General features: G+C 36.4%; 3 protein-coding genes across 4 annotated transcripts; 2 read left to right on the top strand and 1 right to left on the bottom strand.

The window, feature by feature from the left end:
- The first annotated feature begins 63 nt into the window (after positions 1-63).
- LOC131794097 (huntingtin-interacting protein K) lies at positions 64-2,885 on the top strand. The gene is made up of 4 exons (XM_059111608.2): positions 64-196; positions 663-718; positions 1,927-1,978; positions 2,420-2,885. The coding sequence occupies exons 1-4, from the start codon at positions 77-79 to the stop codon at positions 2,513-2,515; spliced, it is 324 nt and encodes a 107-aa protein (XP_058967591.1). The 5' UTR covers positions 64-76; the 3' UTR covers positions 2,516-2,885.
- Positions 2,886-3,181: 296 nt separating this feature from the next.
- LOC131794098 (retinoid-inducible serine carboxypeptidase) lies at positions 3,182-6,431 on the top strand. The gene is made up of 2 exons (XM_059111609.2): positions 3,182-3,616; positions 4,495-6,431. Exons 1-2 carry the CDS (start codon positions 3,214-3,216, stop codon positions 5,445-5,447), a joined length of 1,356 nt encoding a protein of 451 aa, XP_058967592.2. The 5' UTR covers positions 3,182-3,213; the 3' UTR covers positions 5,448-6,431.
- Positions 6,432-6,709: 278 nt separating this feature from the next.
- Positions 6,710-14,370, bottom strand: LOC131794105 (palmitoyltransferase ZDHHC16). 2 transcript variants are annotated; one of them, XM_059111617.2, is made up of 10 exons: positions 14,026-14,370; positions 13,227-13,418; positions 12,745-12,796; positions 11,959-12,007; positions 11,257-11,285; positions 10,662-10,795; positions 9,775-9,861; positions 8,704-8,907; positions 8,306-8,376; positions 6,710-7,846 (listed from the first exon to the last, which is right to left on the bottom strand). In XM_059111617.2, the coding sequence occupies exons 1-10, from the start codon at positions 14,161-14,163 to the stop codon at positions 7,729-7,731; spliced, it is 1,074 nt and encodes a 357-aa protein (XP_058967600.2). In that variant the 5' UTR covers positions 14,164-14,370; the 3' UTR covers positions 6,710-7,728. The 2 variants fall into 2 exon arrangements, with proteins under 2 accessions (XP_058967600.2, XP_058967601.2); XM_059111618.2 differs by having other exon boundaries at positions 8,704-8,904.
- Positions 14,371-14,415: the final 45 nt, after the last annotated feature.

Raw genomic sequence — 14,415 nt, 5'->3', positions numbered from 1 at the left:
TATCAGCCTTTGTCACTCCTCCCTGCTGTGGGAAATTTGCTCGAAGTCCACATGACAGTGCGATCACATTTCCAAGATGGCGGAAAACTCTCAGCAACCTTTGCCGAAAAGGCATGATTTACAAACGTCCGCAGACCTCGAGAGGGTAACAGATTATGCAGAAGAGAAAGAAATAAGTACAACGGACATAGAAAATGTGAGCTCTGTGCTTTTCCAACTATGATGTTAAAGATCGAGGTTTAAATCTAAAGTGAAATTACTTACTTGATCGCGTTTTCAGGCCAGATTTCGATCTTCTAAAGTCTTATTTGGTCAGTTTTTCATATCGTGACAGGTAGTTCACAGCTTGATTGATATTTTGCGTACCACATTGAGAACATGTGGCGAAAATAGCTATGCACCAGAATTCTGCATTGTCAGAAGTGACTGAAGCATTATATTCTTCGATCTCCATAGCCTAGTGCATGCAACAATGCAGTACATGTGGATTTAGGTGGCTCTGCATGCACCAGATCTTGTCGATTTTAGCTGCAGTCATTTGCCTCTAGTACAAAGCTGTGTCCCAGTAGGATAACGGTAGTATAGTTGAATATATATCAGTGCTGTTTTGTCATTATTTTGAATAATCCATCTTTGGTTTTGTCTTTGTTTTCTACTCGTAGGCTATTAGTCTAGTGGAAGGAAGATATTCGGAGGAAAAGGCTGCCAAGCTACAAAGGTGAGAGATGAAGGTATTGTGGCCAAATAATGTATTACAATTAGCAAATTAGAAATCATAATTCATGTATACCTCACAGGAAATTTGATCAATCTAAGAATATACAATTAACCCTTAAACTCCCGTGAGTGACCAAGGAAGAATTTCTCCTTGCTACATCTATACAATATCATGCAGACAAGTGATGAGAATAAAGAAAAATATCAATTATGGGATTACTAATTGATCCAATTCAAAATTCTCCAAAATTACATACTGAGAATCATTTGGCAGACAGTAAGGAGAATTATTGATGAGATCTTGGGAGTTAAAGGGTTAAGTCATAAACCTCATTATGTAACATTATACATGATTGTTGTCAGAAAGGAGAGCCTAGATAGCTTTGGATGAGGAATGTTGGATAAGTGCCATTTCTGGAAGATCCTGAACCCTTTAGTACCCTTGATAACTTGCCAAATTTCCAAGATAAATTTGGAACAAAATTAAGAGAAAAAGTGAAAATGAGATATTTGGTCAGAGGATGTTTGTTTTCCTGAACAGTGGTCAAATTTTGGACCTGCACACTGCGATCAAATTGTGCTGACTACACACCAATTTTCTGCAGAAAATCTCAAAGCAGAACATTAGATAGAACTGCTGTCATGCAAAATATACAGAGACAAATTGAAATGTTTAAAGAAATCTGTAAGAAAAAACAAGAGTAAGGAAAAGCAAAACTCAAGACTTCCAGAACACAAAACTTTTTTGTGTATGGGTCTTCTCCTGATTTAACATTTTGTTTTGAGCTTTCTCAAACAAGTTAAATGCTTTTTAAACACCAAGACTTACTGGCTTGAGTGGTTGCTTATAATTCTTGTAAGACAACTTGGCTCTGTTGGACAGGCTGAAAGCACCCTACAATGTTTGTGCATGGCAGATGTTTGACAGCTGTGTTGTCTTCCTATCAATTCTTCTTCTTCCTGCTTTCCTGAGTTAGGGTGTCCAGTACACCCTGTACCTTAAATTTTTCGGGACTCTCCAGATTACAGCTTTCCAGAAGCTGGTATTGGGTGCCAGCCTATTACTCATTTTGACTTCATAAAAACTAAACTTCACTTTTCCTCATCATTGCTAGACCTCATTTTGGGGGTCAATAAATTCACTGTGTATAATTATCATGTTTAACAACATTATGCTTTGCTTCTTTTTTTTTTTTTTTTTGCTTCCAGAGAGAAGGAACTTGCTAGGATTGTCATAAAAAAGGAAGATGTTGACTTGATTGTGAGTTATGCTTCTAATTTGGACAACATGAATCTGCTCTTGTGTTTAATTTTGCCTCTGCTTCAATTTCACCAGCCACAACTTTATACAACTGTAGTATATCAGTAACCCACAGCTATGGCAAGCTTAAGCTGTATGATGTAATAAAAATATATTCCACAAGGAATTCATCAGCCCTTTTCACCCTAACATCAGTGTCCATATTCTCCATACTGTTCTCTATACATTTCCTAAGGTGCTGACAAGGAGAATTTGTTTAACAATCAAGGGTTTCCTTAGTTGGTGATCATTTCCTTTATTCTTGTGACCTTAACATGTGATTCAGGGTGATATTGTAAGGAGAAATTAGATACTAGTCACTCTCAGGGGTGAAGCAGTTCACAAAATGTTGTCAGCAGGGGAGAACTTTAATCCTAAATGAAACCTTGCTTTTATTACTAGGTAGAGGAAATGGAAATACCAAGAGCTGCTGCAGAAAGGAGTCTAAGAGAGCACAAAGGAGATGTAGTAGAGGCTCTAGTGTCTCTTACAAATTAGACAGCTTTTAAAAATGATAAGGAAAAAAATGGAAAGACACCAGCCTATGAATATGACAGTCCAGTTTTATCACCATATGGAAACTATTAAAGTGTATTTTTCTGTTTCTATTTATGAGGATACAGTCTGAGTATTTTATCATGTTGCTGGGTCAAATGAATCTGGTTTCAATTTTTTTCAATGGTTATCTGTTAACTTGCACTTGCTGCAAAAAAAAAATTCTAAACCCTAGAAGTCTTTCTACTGTCAATTGGAAATACTTCTTCCTGTACAATGCTGCAAGACTTGTGTAAGAATCAATAAATTAGTAAATACCTTTGTGGCAAAATCCTTGTAAGTGTTCTGTTGTATTAAAGCAGTGAAGAAGTTTTGTCCGGAAAGTTTGTTTCCTCTTAATGTGAGAAAATATTTCTCAAACAGCCTCTAATTTAACTGGTGTCAGATTATCAGGTTTTTATTATCCTTTAGAGCTTTCCTTGTTACAAACTCCATTTTTTATTGATGACTGTATTACGATGTGCTTTGACTGCTGGTGATTATGAGTGGGCTGGGGTAGTGAGACAGAGAAAGATAAAGGAAAAGAGGCGGGGGTATGGGACGTGGAGATAACGTTCACGGCCCAAGGTTGCGTGACTTTTGCCTCATTATAATAACGCATGAGGCTTGGTATCAAGTCATTTGTTTCGGCGATCGCAACTATGGCGGAATACGACAGAATTTCTACTGTGATAACTTTAATGTTGATGTGCACTTGGAGTTTTCCTTCAACTGCTGAATCTTATTTTCAAGAAATTCCGACCGAAACTTGGGGTTACGTGGAAGTGCGAGAAAATGCACATATGTTTTGGTGGCTCTACGGAGCTCAAACGAGCAACTCTTCTGAAAGGGTGAACAAGCCACTTATCATGTGGCTTCAAGGAGGACCAGGCGGTTCCTCAACAGGGTTTGGAAATTTCGAAGAGCTTGGTCCGCTCACAGTGGAGCTGAAACCTCGCAACACTTCTTGGATTCAGGCTGCAAATGTTTTATTCGTCGATAATCCTGTTGGCTCAGGGTTTAGTTATGTCACCCAACCAAGTGCTTACACCACGAATGTGACTGGTATGCGTATGTAATACGGGATAGCTCTACACTTTATCGATCTGTATAAAACTTCATAGCTTGGGGTTATACTCGTAGTTTAATATCTTACAGTGAAATAATTTGTTAAAACAAAATTCAAAAGGTGTTCCTCCTACTTTCAGCGTTTAGTACATAACTGTAATTTCCATCTCGTGACTACATTGTGACAATTTAATTTGGTGGTGGAGGGTGACGGGAAGTTGACATTTTAATCTATTACTTTGCATACATTAGCAAATTTTTTCAATGGTTAAGTTTGATTCCTTAGAATGTTGTTAAAAGAAGAGGTGTTTCCGAAGTAAAGATTGGTTCAGCTCGCTGGCTAAGGGCATTCTTTCAGTTTCACCTTTACAAGTCATATTAGGAATTAATCTGAGTCCTTACACATTTTAATGTGTCCTTGCTTATGATGTTTTGGAGGACAGAGCAAAGATGACATCAACATTAAAAAAAATTTTGCTTTCTTATCCTTAAAAAAAAGTATATGGGTATGTTTGCAAAAAGATTACAAAAGATGTCAAAATGTGACAAGGACAGTGGTGAAACGCTCAGTTGTACCTCAAGTGAAAGGGTTAACACATTTTGACATGGCAAACAATTAAACAATTAAAATAACTTGTTTTGTGTAGAAAAGGTCCATTGCTATGCAGCAGCAGCAGCAGCAGCAGCAGCAGCAGCATGAGGGGCAGAACAACCCAGTTCAGATATTAATTAACTCCTTAGGCCTTCACCCAGACCAACCTCTATGATAACCTTATTCCTTTGAGGCAATCAGATTGTTATTTTTGTGTAGAAATTTTGCATAAAAGAGAATGAAAATTTTCATTTGTCTTAATGTACCCTTTTGTTTCCAACAGGTATTGCAAATGACCTTGTTACTCTTTTTAGAGCCTTCCTGGAAAAACAACCTGTTTTCCAGCAAATGCCATTTTATATCTTTTGTGAATCCTATGGAGGCAAGATGACATCTGCCTTTGGCGTGGCCCTATATCAAGCTATCCAAAGTGGAAGTGTGAAGTGTGACTTTAGAGGGGTTGCTCTGGGTGATTCTTGGATTTCGCCTGTGGATTCTGTGTTGACCTGGGGACCTTACCTTTATGCTGTAAACCTACTTGATGGAAAAGATCTGGCATCTGTCAATCAAGCTGCCCAGTCTACAGCTGAAGCTGTTGCTAAGGGTGAATATACAAAGGCCACTCAACTCTGGGACCAGACTGAACAAATCATTTCAGCCACAACAGATGATGTTGATGTTTACAATATCCTGATACACCATGCCCCACCTTTTCCAAAGTTTCAATCTCTAGGAAGCGATTTCTTAGATCGCTTGTATGCTCAGCATGTGGGTCCCCTTTACACTGACCCTCTGACAGAACTCATGAATGGCCCAATCAGGAAGAAGCTGGGTATAATACCATCCAATGTCACCTGGGGTGGGCAGTCAGGTGAAGTGTTTGTGTACCAGACTGAAGATTTCATGAAACCAGTCATAGGTGATGTTAGCAAACTTTTGAATTACGGTATAAAGGTTGTTGTTTATCAAGGTCAGTTGGACATGATTTGCGACACCCTTGGAGCAGAGGAGTGGATCAAGAAACTTGACTGGGATGATTTACCACAATTTTTGAACACCAACCGAGAGCCACTATATACCCCCTCAGGTAAGACAGACAGAGATACAGCAGCATTTTACAAAGCGTACAAGAACTTAGAGCTTTACTACATAATGAAAGCTGGTCACATGGTGCCATCAGATAACGGAGAGATGGCTTTGGAGATGGTGAAAAGAGTCATCGATGAAGAATACTAACTAATTAAAATACATTTGTCTAGTCAGGTTAAAACCATTACCTTAACTGTCAATTTTAGGTCCAGTATTTTCAGCTAAAGTAATATGTTTTCTCAGAAGACAGAATTTCTCCTTACAAAATCAGTACAATATCAAGCAGACAAGCGATGAGAATAAAGAAAAATATCAGTTAGAGGATTATTAGTTGATCCAGTGCTAAATTCTCAAAACTAACATCTTAAGAACTGTATGGCAGACAGTAAGGAGAATTACTAAATGAGATCTTGGGAGTTAAAGGGTTAACCCCCTAAGAGTGATTAGTATCTAATTTCCCTCAACAGTATCACCTCTGAATTACACATTAAGGTCATGAGAATAAAGGAAATGATTCCCAAATAAAGAAGCTCTTGATTGTTAGATGAATTCTCCTTGTCAGCACCTTAGGAAATGTAAAGAGAACAGTATGGAGAATATGCATAATGACTTTAGGGTGTAAAGGGTTTATGAAAAGGGCTTCATGCACAATCAAGGTTTTCATAAAGAAATATTGCTGTAGGAGATCAGTGTTAAATGACAGGTGATCATTGTTTATGCCTGGATAAGATTTTGATCAAGTTATATAAATTTATAACAACCCACAATTTTTCACAACAGTCAGAGAATTCTCTAATTCCCTTTGAAGAACCAGAAATTTCTGGTTCAATAACATACTAGTCATTGCAAAATGTATTAAGATTTGGTGTAAATTTAATCTGTCAATAAAGTAATAAAATCAAATTATGTTTAACTTATCAATTTGTTAGTATTACAGTTAAATCCATATTATACAGCACTGTGGTATATTAAGCAATCACCCTGCATTAAGTGCTTGGTTGTCAAGGTCCCGAAATTTTTTGCCCTCAAGTACTATAATTATTTTCACCTGTCAGCTTGTTTGTATTGTCTTTTAACTGTATTGAACAGTCTTTTAAAGTGGAACCACACAATAAAACTAAGAGTCGTCAATGTTAGTACCTTGATAATTCTAATATTTATCAATGTTAGTACTTTAAGTTCAAATTTCCTCAACACAATACAGATTGTCTCTCTTCTTTGGAGAGTAAGGAAAAATATTACCCATGATCATCATGCAAGTCACATGTTAGTCAACCTGTATTATGCAGTCACCCCACCATTCTCTGATGGTGACTGCATAATACAGGTTCAGCAGTGTTTCTCAAGTTTTTTTCCTCTGATGCCTGTACAATGGACTTCAACAATCAAAATAAGTAGACCACTGACACTTGTGTAGCTTTTGCTTTTAATTCATGTGTAGCGTTACAAGATAACGTACAAGAAAAAGGGAAATCACAATAATGATCACATTACAATCACGATCACAATTACAATCACTTTAAAGAACTGTTTTGCAAACCAAAACAGCTACATGAAGATGAAACTCTCTCCAAAATGTCAAAGCATGTGCAATCCCCCTAGAGATTGTCACATGACATAAAACGTAATGTAAAACAGGAAATGAAACTAAAACAAAAATGAAATGGTAGCCACAACTTAAAAAAGACAAAATGATACATTTATTTATAAATAAGAGGTGATTTGCCTGTGAAAAATAGTCCATTAAATATATAAAAAGCTGAATTATTCCTGCATTTTCATTTGTTCCTGTTTATGATCTAATGGAGGACAGATGCACAGATGATGTCACCACTAACAACATTTTGCTTTTTTACTACATTTTGACATCATTTGTGATCTATTACTGAACAGATGAACAGCAACATGGAGTCTATTTGTTAATTTGCTGAGGTCTCTAACAAGAAGGCAGAGTGGTTGGTTAGGGCACTGGACTTGTAGTCCAGTGGTCCCGAGTTCAAGTCCTCCTCCCTGCTACTCACTACATTTGTTCTCAGTCCCCACAAGTTCAAATAAATAGCCAGCTGGTCTGCCTCATGCCAGTTACGATTTTCAAGCAGTTTATGTTTATTTGAAATATTTGCTTCTCTTTCTTTTATATTGTAAAGCACTTAGAGACTTGCAATAAGCCCTGTATAAATTGTAAATTAATTTTTAAAAAAACCACCTAAAAAACACCTAAAGCAGAATTATACCTGTTATTTTTAATTGTCTCTTGTAGGACAATAAGTTACTCCTGAATTACTTTCAGTGATGTGTGAATTTGTAATTCACTAGATACTCGCTGACCTTAATTACAAAATAGCTACTGGAGGTACTGTACATAACGCAACTGCATATCTTTGGGCAGAATATCTAAAGTAAGGGAACAGGGATTTGCACTTCATCTTCACACAATGTGTAATTTCCTGACATCACTCCTTGTAGCACTCTCAGGTGGAGGAGGCCATGTCAGTCCATCACCATAAGGGGGATGTACTGAAGGTAGAAGAACCCTTAGCCATGATCTGAAAGAAAGATCAAAGAGTGATCTCATTAAGAACTTTATCTCTCAGTTAGTGCATGCAATAAATTATGATTGGTCATTTAAGCAGACTGTATTTCTCTGTTTGGCCTGCAGAATTCAAAAGTTAGTTGGAATTAAAACCTTACCCCTCAATTTGAACCCGACGATAAAATTAATATCCTATTTTCAGCCCCTACAGTAAGTTAGGGTACCTCCTTTTTTTTGCTCAGACTTTTGGCCTGCACTTTCATGCCTTAACCATAAGTCCAAGTGTAAAAAATTTGGTCTGTATGTATAACTTCCAATGTGGATCTAGAACTCATTTGGTACAAGGTATGTATATCGTACATGAATCCATTAGAGGGCTAAATTTCTAGTTCCCTCTTGAATGCCGCATTTGTTAAATTTCCCAAACAGATGCTGGTTTTGAATTCCTAGACAGCCATTAAATATACCACACCTTCCTTCAACAAGTCCAAGAAGAATTCTCCAGTTATTCCAAGTGCCAAAGTTATAAGGATTCCTAAAAACCTGCAGTTTGAATTACAAAGTAAACAAAATTATTTTTTACACTGAATTCACAACAAATATTTCTTTACTATGGAATAAGGAATATTTCAAGGGAAGAAGAAACCAAGCCAAGGTATACTTCACGTCTGTATCTCTGAACAACAGTGCAATTTTTCTATATCCTTTTCAGACTAATGTGGAACATTTTTTTGGTTACATTTATTTCATTTTTTCCTTCCTTCTTACCTCTGAGGTACAGAGTATGACTCTGAAAATAGTGCAAGAATAGATAGATTAAAGTAAATTGAAACTTGAAGTATTAGTAATAATTGTGGTTGTAACTCTTACCAAGCCTTGTTTCCTAAAAGTTCTAGCTTCTTCTATGTTAGAATGCCATTCAATGGATGTTTCCCCACGGCCAATAAGATGACAGTGCCATCCTGTCAGTACTCCAAGCGCCAAAGTAACAGTAGAGCAAAGTATAAAAACATACAGAACACTACTGTGCTCAGACTCTGAAACACCATCTGCTTCATGGTTAAATTTTTTCTGCTGAAGAAAAAGATCATGGTAACTCAAAAACTGTTATGGTAATTGTTATGGGAACAGTTATGATACCAGAAAGACTAAATTAACTTTTTCCTCTATAGCAGGGCAAGCATGTTTCTTTTTTATGTGAGTATTATGTGAGCAATTCAACATTTGGTTCAGCAGCCAGATGAAGCAACATTGCCTTACAATCTTTGGTTTAAAAAATAATCCTACTTGCACATGATCTAAAGTTGAGTGTGCACAAGTGCAAGAAAAAAAAAATTCAGAAGCATCATTTAAACCTCTACACCCTCATATCTGTATGCATAATCTCCATACAGTTTTTTCATTACATTTCCTGAGGTCTCCAACAAGGAGAATTTGTTTAACAATCAAGAGCTTTAGTTGGTGATCATTTCCTTTATTCTCATGATTGTAATGTGGGATTCAGGGATGATATTGTAAGGAGAAATTATATGCTAATCATCCCTAGGGGTTAGAGGTAAACACAAAGAGAATGTTAACAATCCCATGTTAATTGCCCACTGACAACTAACATCAAAAATCTTGTCACTCACAGTCAAGTGTTATAATTTGCATAATGGCAACCAGCTTATTGCAGTTTCAAAATAGGAGGCATGTACCTCATTCAAATTCCATTTCTTTGTCAGAAGGTGCATAAGCTAATTATAATCCCAAGCAATAGCAACAGTGGTCAGTTATCATGAAGGCCTACATAATGTCTGCCTTCATGTTATAACAACTTCACACCCAGGTTCTTTTCCCTTACCACCCCAACCCTCCCCTGATAGGGAGTAAATCCCTTTGGGTGTTGGGAGTAAGCAAAGACTCCAGTAATGAGTTTGAAACGTTAATAAAATGACTTACATGTAACTTATCAAAAACAGGTTTTGATGACAATGATGTGGCATTTCGTCCATTGGATACATTAGAGCTTGGAATGAGCTTGTAATTCTACAAAAGGAAGACAAGGGAGTAGAGGAAGAGCAAAATCATTCTCTGATCAGAGAGTACAGTATCATTGACAGAGATACCATTAGATTGTCAATGAACTGACTCCAGGTCTTCATTATGTGGCTAGGATAATATTGATTCATCACTAAGAATAAATATCATCTGAGGCAAAAACATTTTTTTACAAAATCATGATTTACCACTGAGTAAGCCATCATAACAGTAGGATTTCAATACAGCAATATCACTTTAAAACATTTTACATGTAGTAACACCATGTATTCAACAAATGCTGAATTTGTATCTTTCGGATGGGGGCATTGAGTTTTCTATTTCATGGTTTTGGCTATTTTTTAGATCAGTTTTGCTTTTTGTGCCGAAAAACTGGTTTTGGTGTTCACTGCAGTTTGTGGATTTTCTGATTTATAGCATTTGGTTTTCAGTTTTTGTAAAAATCACTAAATAATAAATAGGTTTCCGGTTTTGCCTGTTTGGTTCCTGGTTTCTCTTTGATCTGAGAAGCAATTATGTACCTCCACTGATCTTGAAACCTCTGTATACTCCACTTTTCACTGACTGTATCGGATCAATTTTTGATAACTGGAATGTGAAAATGTGTCAGTTTTGACGTTTTGCATGCGGTTTTTGGTTCTGATTGAATTTTTCTAAGGTTTTGCAGTTTTGGACGATTGCCCTCCACCTTTAGGAATACATGGTAATTAATTCTACTCAACAGAAAGCATGCAGTGGAACAACTTTAATGAGTCAAAATAACTGCAAGAAGATTAAAGAAAACTTACCCAGTCATGGAAAAAGTGTTTGATGAAAAGATTACTGGAAGTAACAGTGACATAAATTGTTCCAAGACACATAAAGAAGCAGAATGATATGAAATATCTGTGATTGAAATGGCCCACACAGTTATTAATCCATGCTAATTTATTTCAAATAAGGTCAAGGAAAAAGCAAAAAGTGCAGCTGCAATCTTGGTGAACATGTAGGAAAAATAATTAGAAATTGAGGTGCAAGATAATATTAATCACTGTTTTATTCTGACATGTACAAAACAGATGCAGTTACTTTTAGGACATGCAGAAAAACCTCAAAACCACAAACTGGCTGCTGTTCCTGTAAGCAATCCAGTGTGCTTGTTCTCAAATGTCTATTTTGCATTTTCTTCAAAACATAATTCACCATTCTTTGAACACTTCCAATGTTTATGATTTCCTGAATTTCACCATAAAATGCAGCACCATCATAACAAGCAGTTAAAATACCCTAGTACTACAAAATTAATTGTTTGTAAAAAGACAGATTTATGGTATCATTATTATTGAGTATTACTGACTAAAACAATATCACTGTCAAAAAAGGAAACACATATCTGAAGGATACGGCAATGGTGATCCATTTTCAAAACACACCTACATAAAAAAAAACAAAAGAGGCAGTTAAGGTGGCTCTGCTGGTAAAGTAAAATTTTCAATCGAGTCCTAACATATTATCAATCATATGATTATTAAAATGATATCAATTCAAGATTGCATTGGTTTTTCTTCACTTTGCTTTGTGATTGGTCCAGAAAACTAGTATCAGTCCCTTTCAACTAATCAGTCTACAACCTTTTCCACCCTTTAGACAGTTTGCTTGTTTTTGCCTAATGAGCTCTTATTGGCTCTAGGGTATTTTCCTTAGCTCTGATTGGCTGTTGTGCTAACTTTCAAGCATTCCATATACTTATCTCTTTAATCCCTAAGATTGACCAGCACCTAATATCTCCTTACAAGATCACCCCTGAATCACACATTAAGATTGCAATAATAATTAAAAGAAATGATCATCAGCTTAATGACTGTTACAAAAATTATCCTTGTTAGCACTTTTAGGTTAGGAAATGTGTAGAGAACAGAAAGGAAAATAAACATACTGATGCTAAGCTCTTGATTGTTATAAAAATTATCCTTGTTAGCACCTTTAAGCTAAGAAATTTGTGGAAAACAGAAAGAAGAATATGCACACTGATGCTAGGGTGTAAAGGGTTAATTATAACAGTTGACAGTTAACTGACTGGAGCATGGTAGAATCATTTTCACTTACCTTTTGCAAATTGAGCAGTGGTGTGATCTTGGTGGTTTAATTCGAACACCTTCAATAAAATGATAAATTTAATTGAAACCAATTAGTCTCTACCCGAAAAAAAAAAAGTAATTACTCTAAATGACTCTACTCTATCCACATGAATATTCCTAATTCTTAACAATTTAAGTTAAGAAAAAAGCATCCCTCCTTTAACCCTTTAACTCTCAGAAGTGATTGACATGTAACTTCTCCCTATAATATCCATACATTATCCAGCAAACAGGTAATGAGAATAATAAAACTTATAGGGTGGAAGTTGTTATCTTGATCTAACACCAAATTCTCATAACTCATTTACAAGGAAATGTATAGCAGCTAAAGGGGAGGATTAACAATCAGATCTTGGGAGTTTAAGGGTTATTGTGAGCAAGTTTTCATTAAAAAGGCCTTTTTCAGTGGGAACATAGGCTCATCCAAACAAAATGGGAGTTAGGAGAATTTAAGATAGTCATACAACCATGAGATTGTATATTGAGTTTAAAGAACTTTTAAGAATTTAAGAATTCTCACAATCCCCTGATGTTTCGATATGACTGCGCAAAAAGGGAAAAATTAATCTGACTTTGACTTTTCCTTTAGTAAAGTACTTCATAAAGTTATACACAAACTTGAAATGTTAAAACTGCATTTAGCAGTGCTAGTCTCATTGAAACACACTTAGCAACCAGTGAGAACATGACCGCTATGTCAATTATTTTGTACTAAGAGAGGCTATTTTATAGTGAATGAAGGTCTCTGACTTACATTTTTTACAAAGGCTGTATTTTCCACTTTTCAGATCTTCTAAATTAGTTTCCTGCCAAAAAATAGAGATAAATAAGTGCAATAAAATATTTGTCTTCAATTTCAGTCCAGTGGATATTTGTTAAAACTTCATCTGGATAATGAATTATTATTGATTGTCCCATTGCACAATAGTTCCCAATGGTGAACAACTCTTACAAACACTCCAATCACTGGAGACAGAGAGAGACATGCATCAACAAATTAAATCAATGTGTCAACTCTTTCAGTCTCAGAAGTGATACACATGTAAATTCTCTATATAATAATAACACATCATCTAACAAACAGGTAACAAGAATACTCAAACTTGTCAGATGGAGGTTGTTATCTTGATCTTATCTCAAATTATTGTAATTTATTTACAAGGAAATGTGTAAAACCCAAAGGGAAGAATTCTCATTCTGTTCTTGGGAGTTAAAATTAATAATTATGTCAATTACCTGAGGGGCTAGACCAGGTGACGTGAAGACAACTTTAAAATAATGAAAAACAATGTTGATCAAAAGCCAATGAGCTGTTATTAAATGAAAGACAACCCAAGGTGTGCTGTACTCTTGGATAACAGGCAACAAATATGCATAATAGATCACCACCACAGACGTAGTAAGACCAATCACGACTAAAAGGAATGCCTGAAATAAACAGTGTACAAAACAAAAGAACATTGTGATCATGAATGCTCATTGTGTATGCTTGGTAGGAGTAAAATACTCAGTGAGATGCAACAATGAAGGACTGAAGTGGGGGGGGGGGGGAGGGGGGAAGAGGAGGACGAGAAGGAGGGGAGGTGGGGAGGTTTCAAAATTGAACATCCTTTGGAACCCTTGGCAGAGCCGAGGGTGGCAATGGGGAGGTTCTGTTCAAGTTTCAATCACAAATTTTTGAGAAATTCATGCATCACATGCATTTTAAACAGTATTTGATGCGTTAAAAGGAAAAACTTCAAATCTCGTCTCAATTCGCCTTTCTTTAAATACACGCGTCACGTATCAATTTTGGACTTAACTACGCGTCACTTCCACTGTATAAACATGGATAAACACCCTCCTAACTTTTATTAACCATTAACCTACCGTGTCAACTCTTATCTTAAACAGTGTGAGGATTAAATAGCCCAAAGTTTATCCAATCTAGTTTCCCACGATGCGTCTTACATCTCTCGTTCCTCCTGCTCCCAAACCCCATCGCATTCTCCCCATCCCATCACGTCCCAAAGGTACAAGTTAGCTAGTTCCTTACCGGCCCTAAAATCCGAACAAAAAAATCAAAGAGGCAGAATACTGGTTCAAATATGGTGTCAACTACAACTGCTCGAGAAATCTGTGCGTTGAAAGTCAATGAATGCCACGCAAACAGAAGCACTTTCAAACGTTCCATCGAGATCGACGACCGCAGCGGCGGGTTTGTGATGATCGCGTCTTCTCGAAATAATTACGTTAGCTCCAAAATCACGACAAAATCGCCCAGAATTTTGGCACATTTTCTTTCATGACTCTGTTACTGGGAAATATTCTGGTGGATGAAAATTTCGCATGAATGCCAAAGACTTGATCATAAATCTTCAGAATTTTCCTCTTCCGACGCCATTTTGTTTACAATGAATGAGAAGGACTAGGCAGGAAGTTAGTA

This window comes from Pocillopora verrucosa, chromosome 1 (assembly GCF_036669915.1).
Source record: "Pocillopora verrucosa isolate sample1 chromosome 1, ASM3666991v2, whole genome shotgun sequence".
In the NCBI taxonomy this organism is placed as follows: domain Eukaryota; kingdom Metazoa; phylum Cnidaria; class Anthozoa; order Scleractinia; family Pocilloporidae; genus Pocillopora; species Pocillopora verrucosa.
The sequence above is the reverse complement of the archived record's forward strand: the minus strand, read 5'-3'. Positions and strand labels throughout refer to the sequence as shown.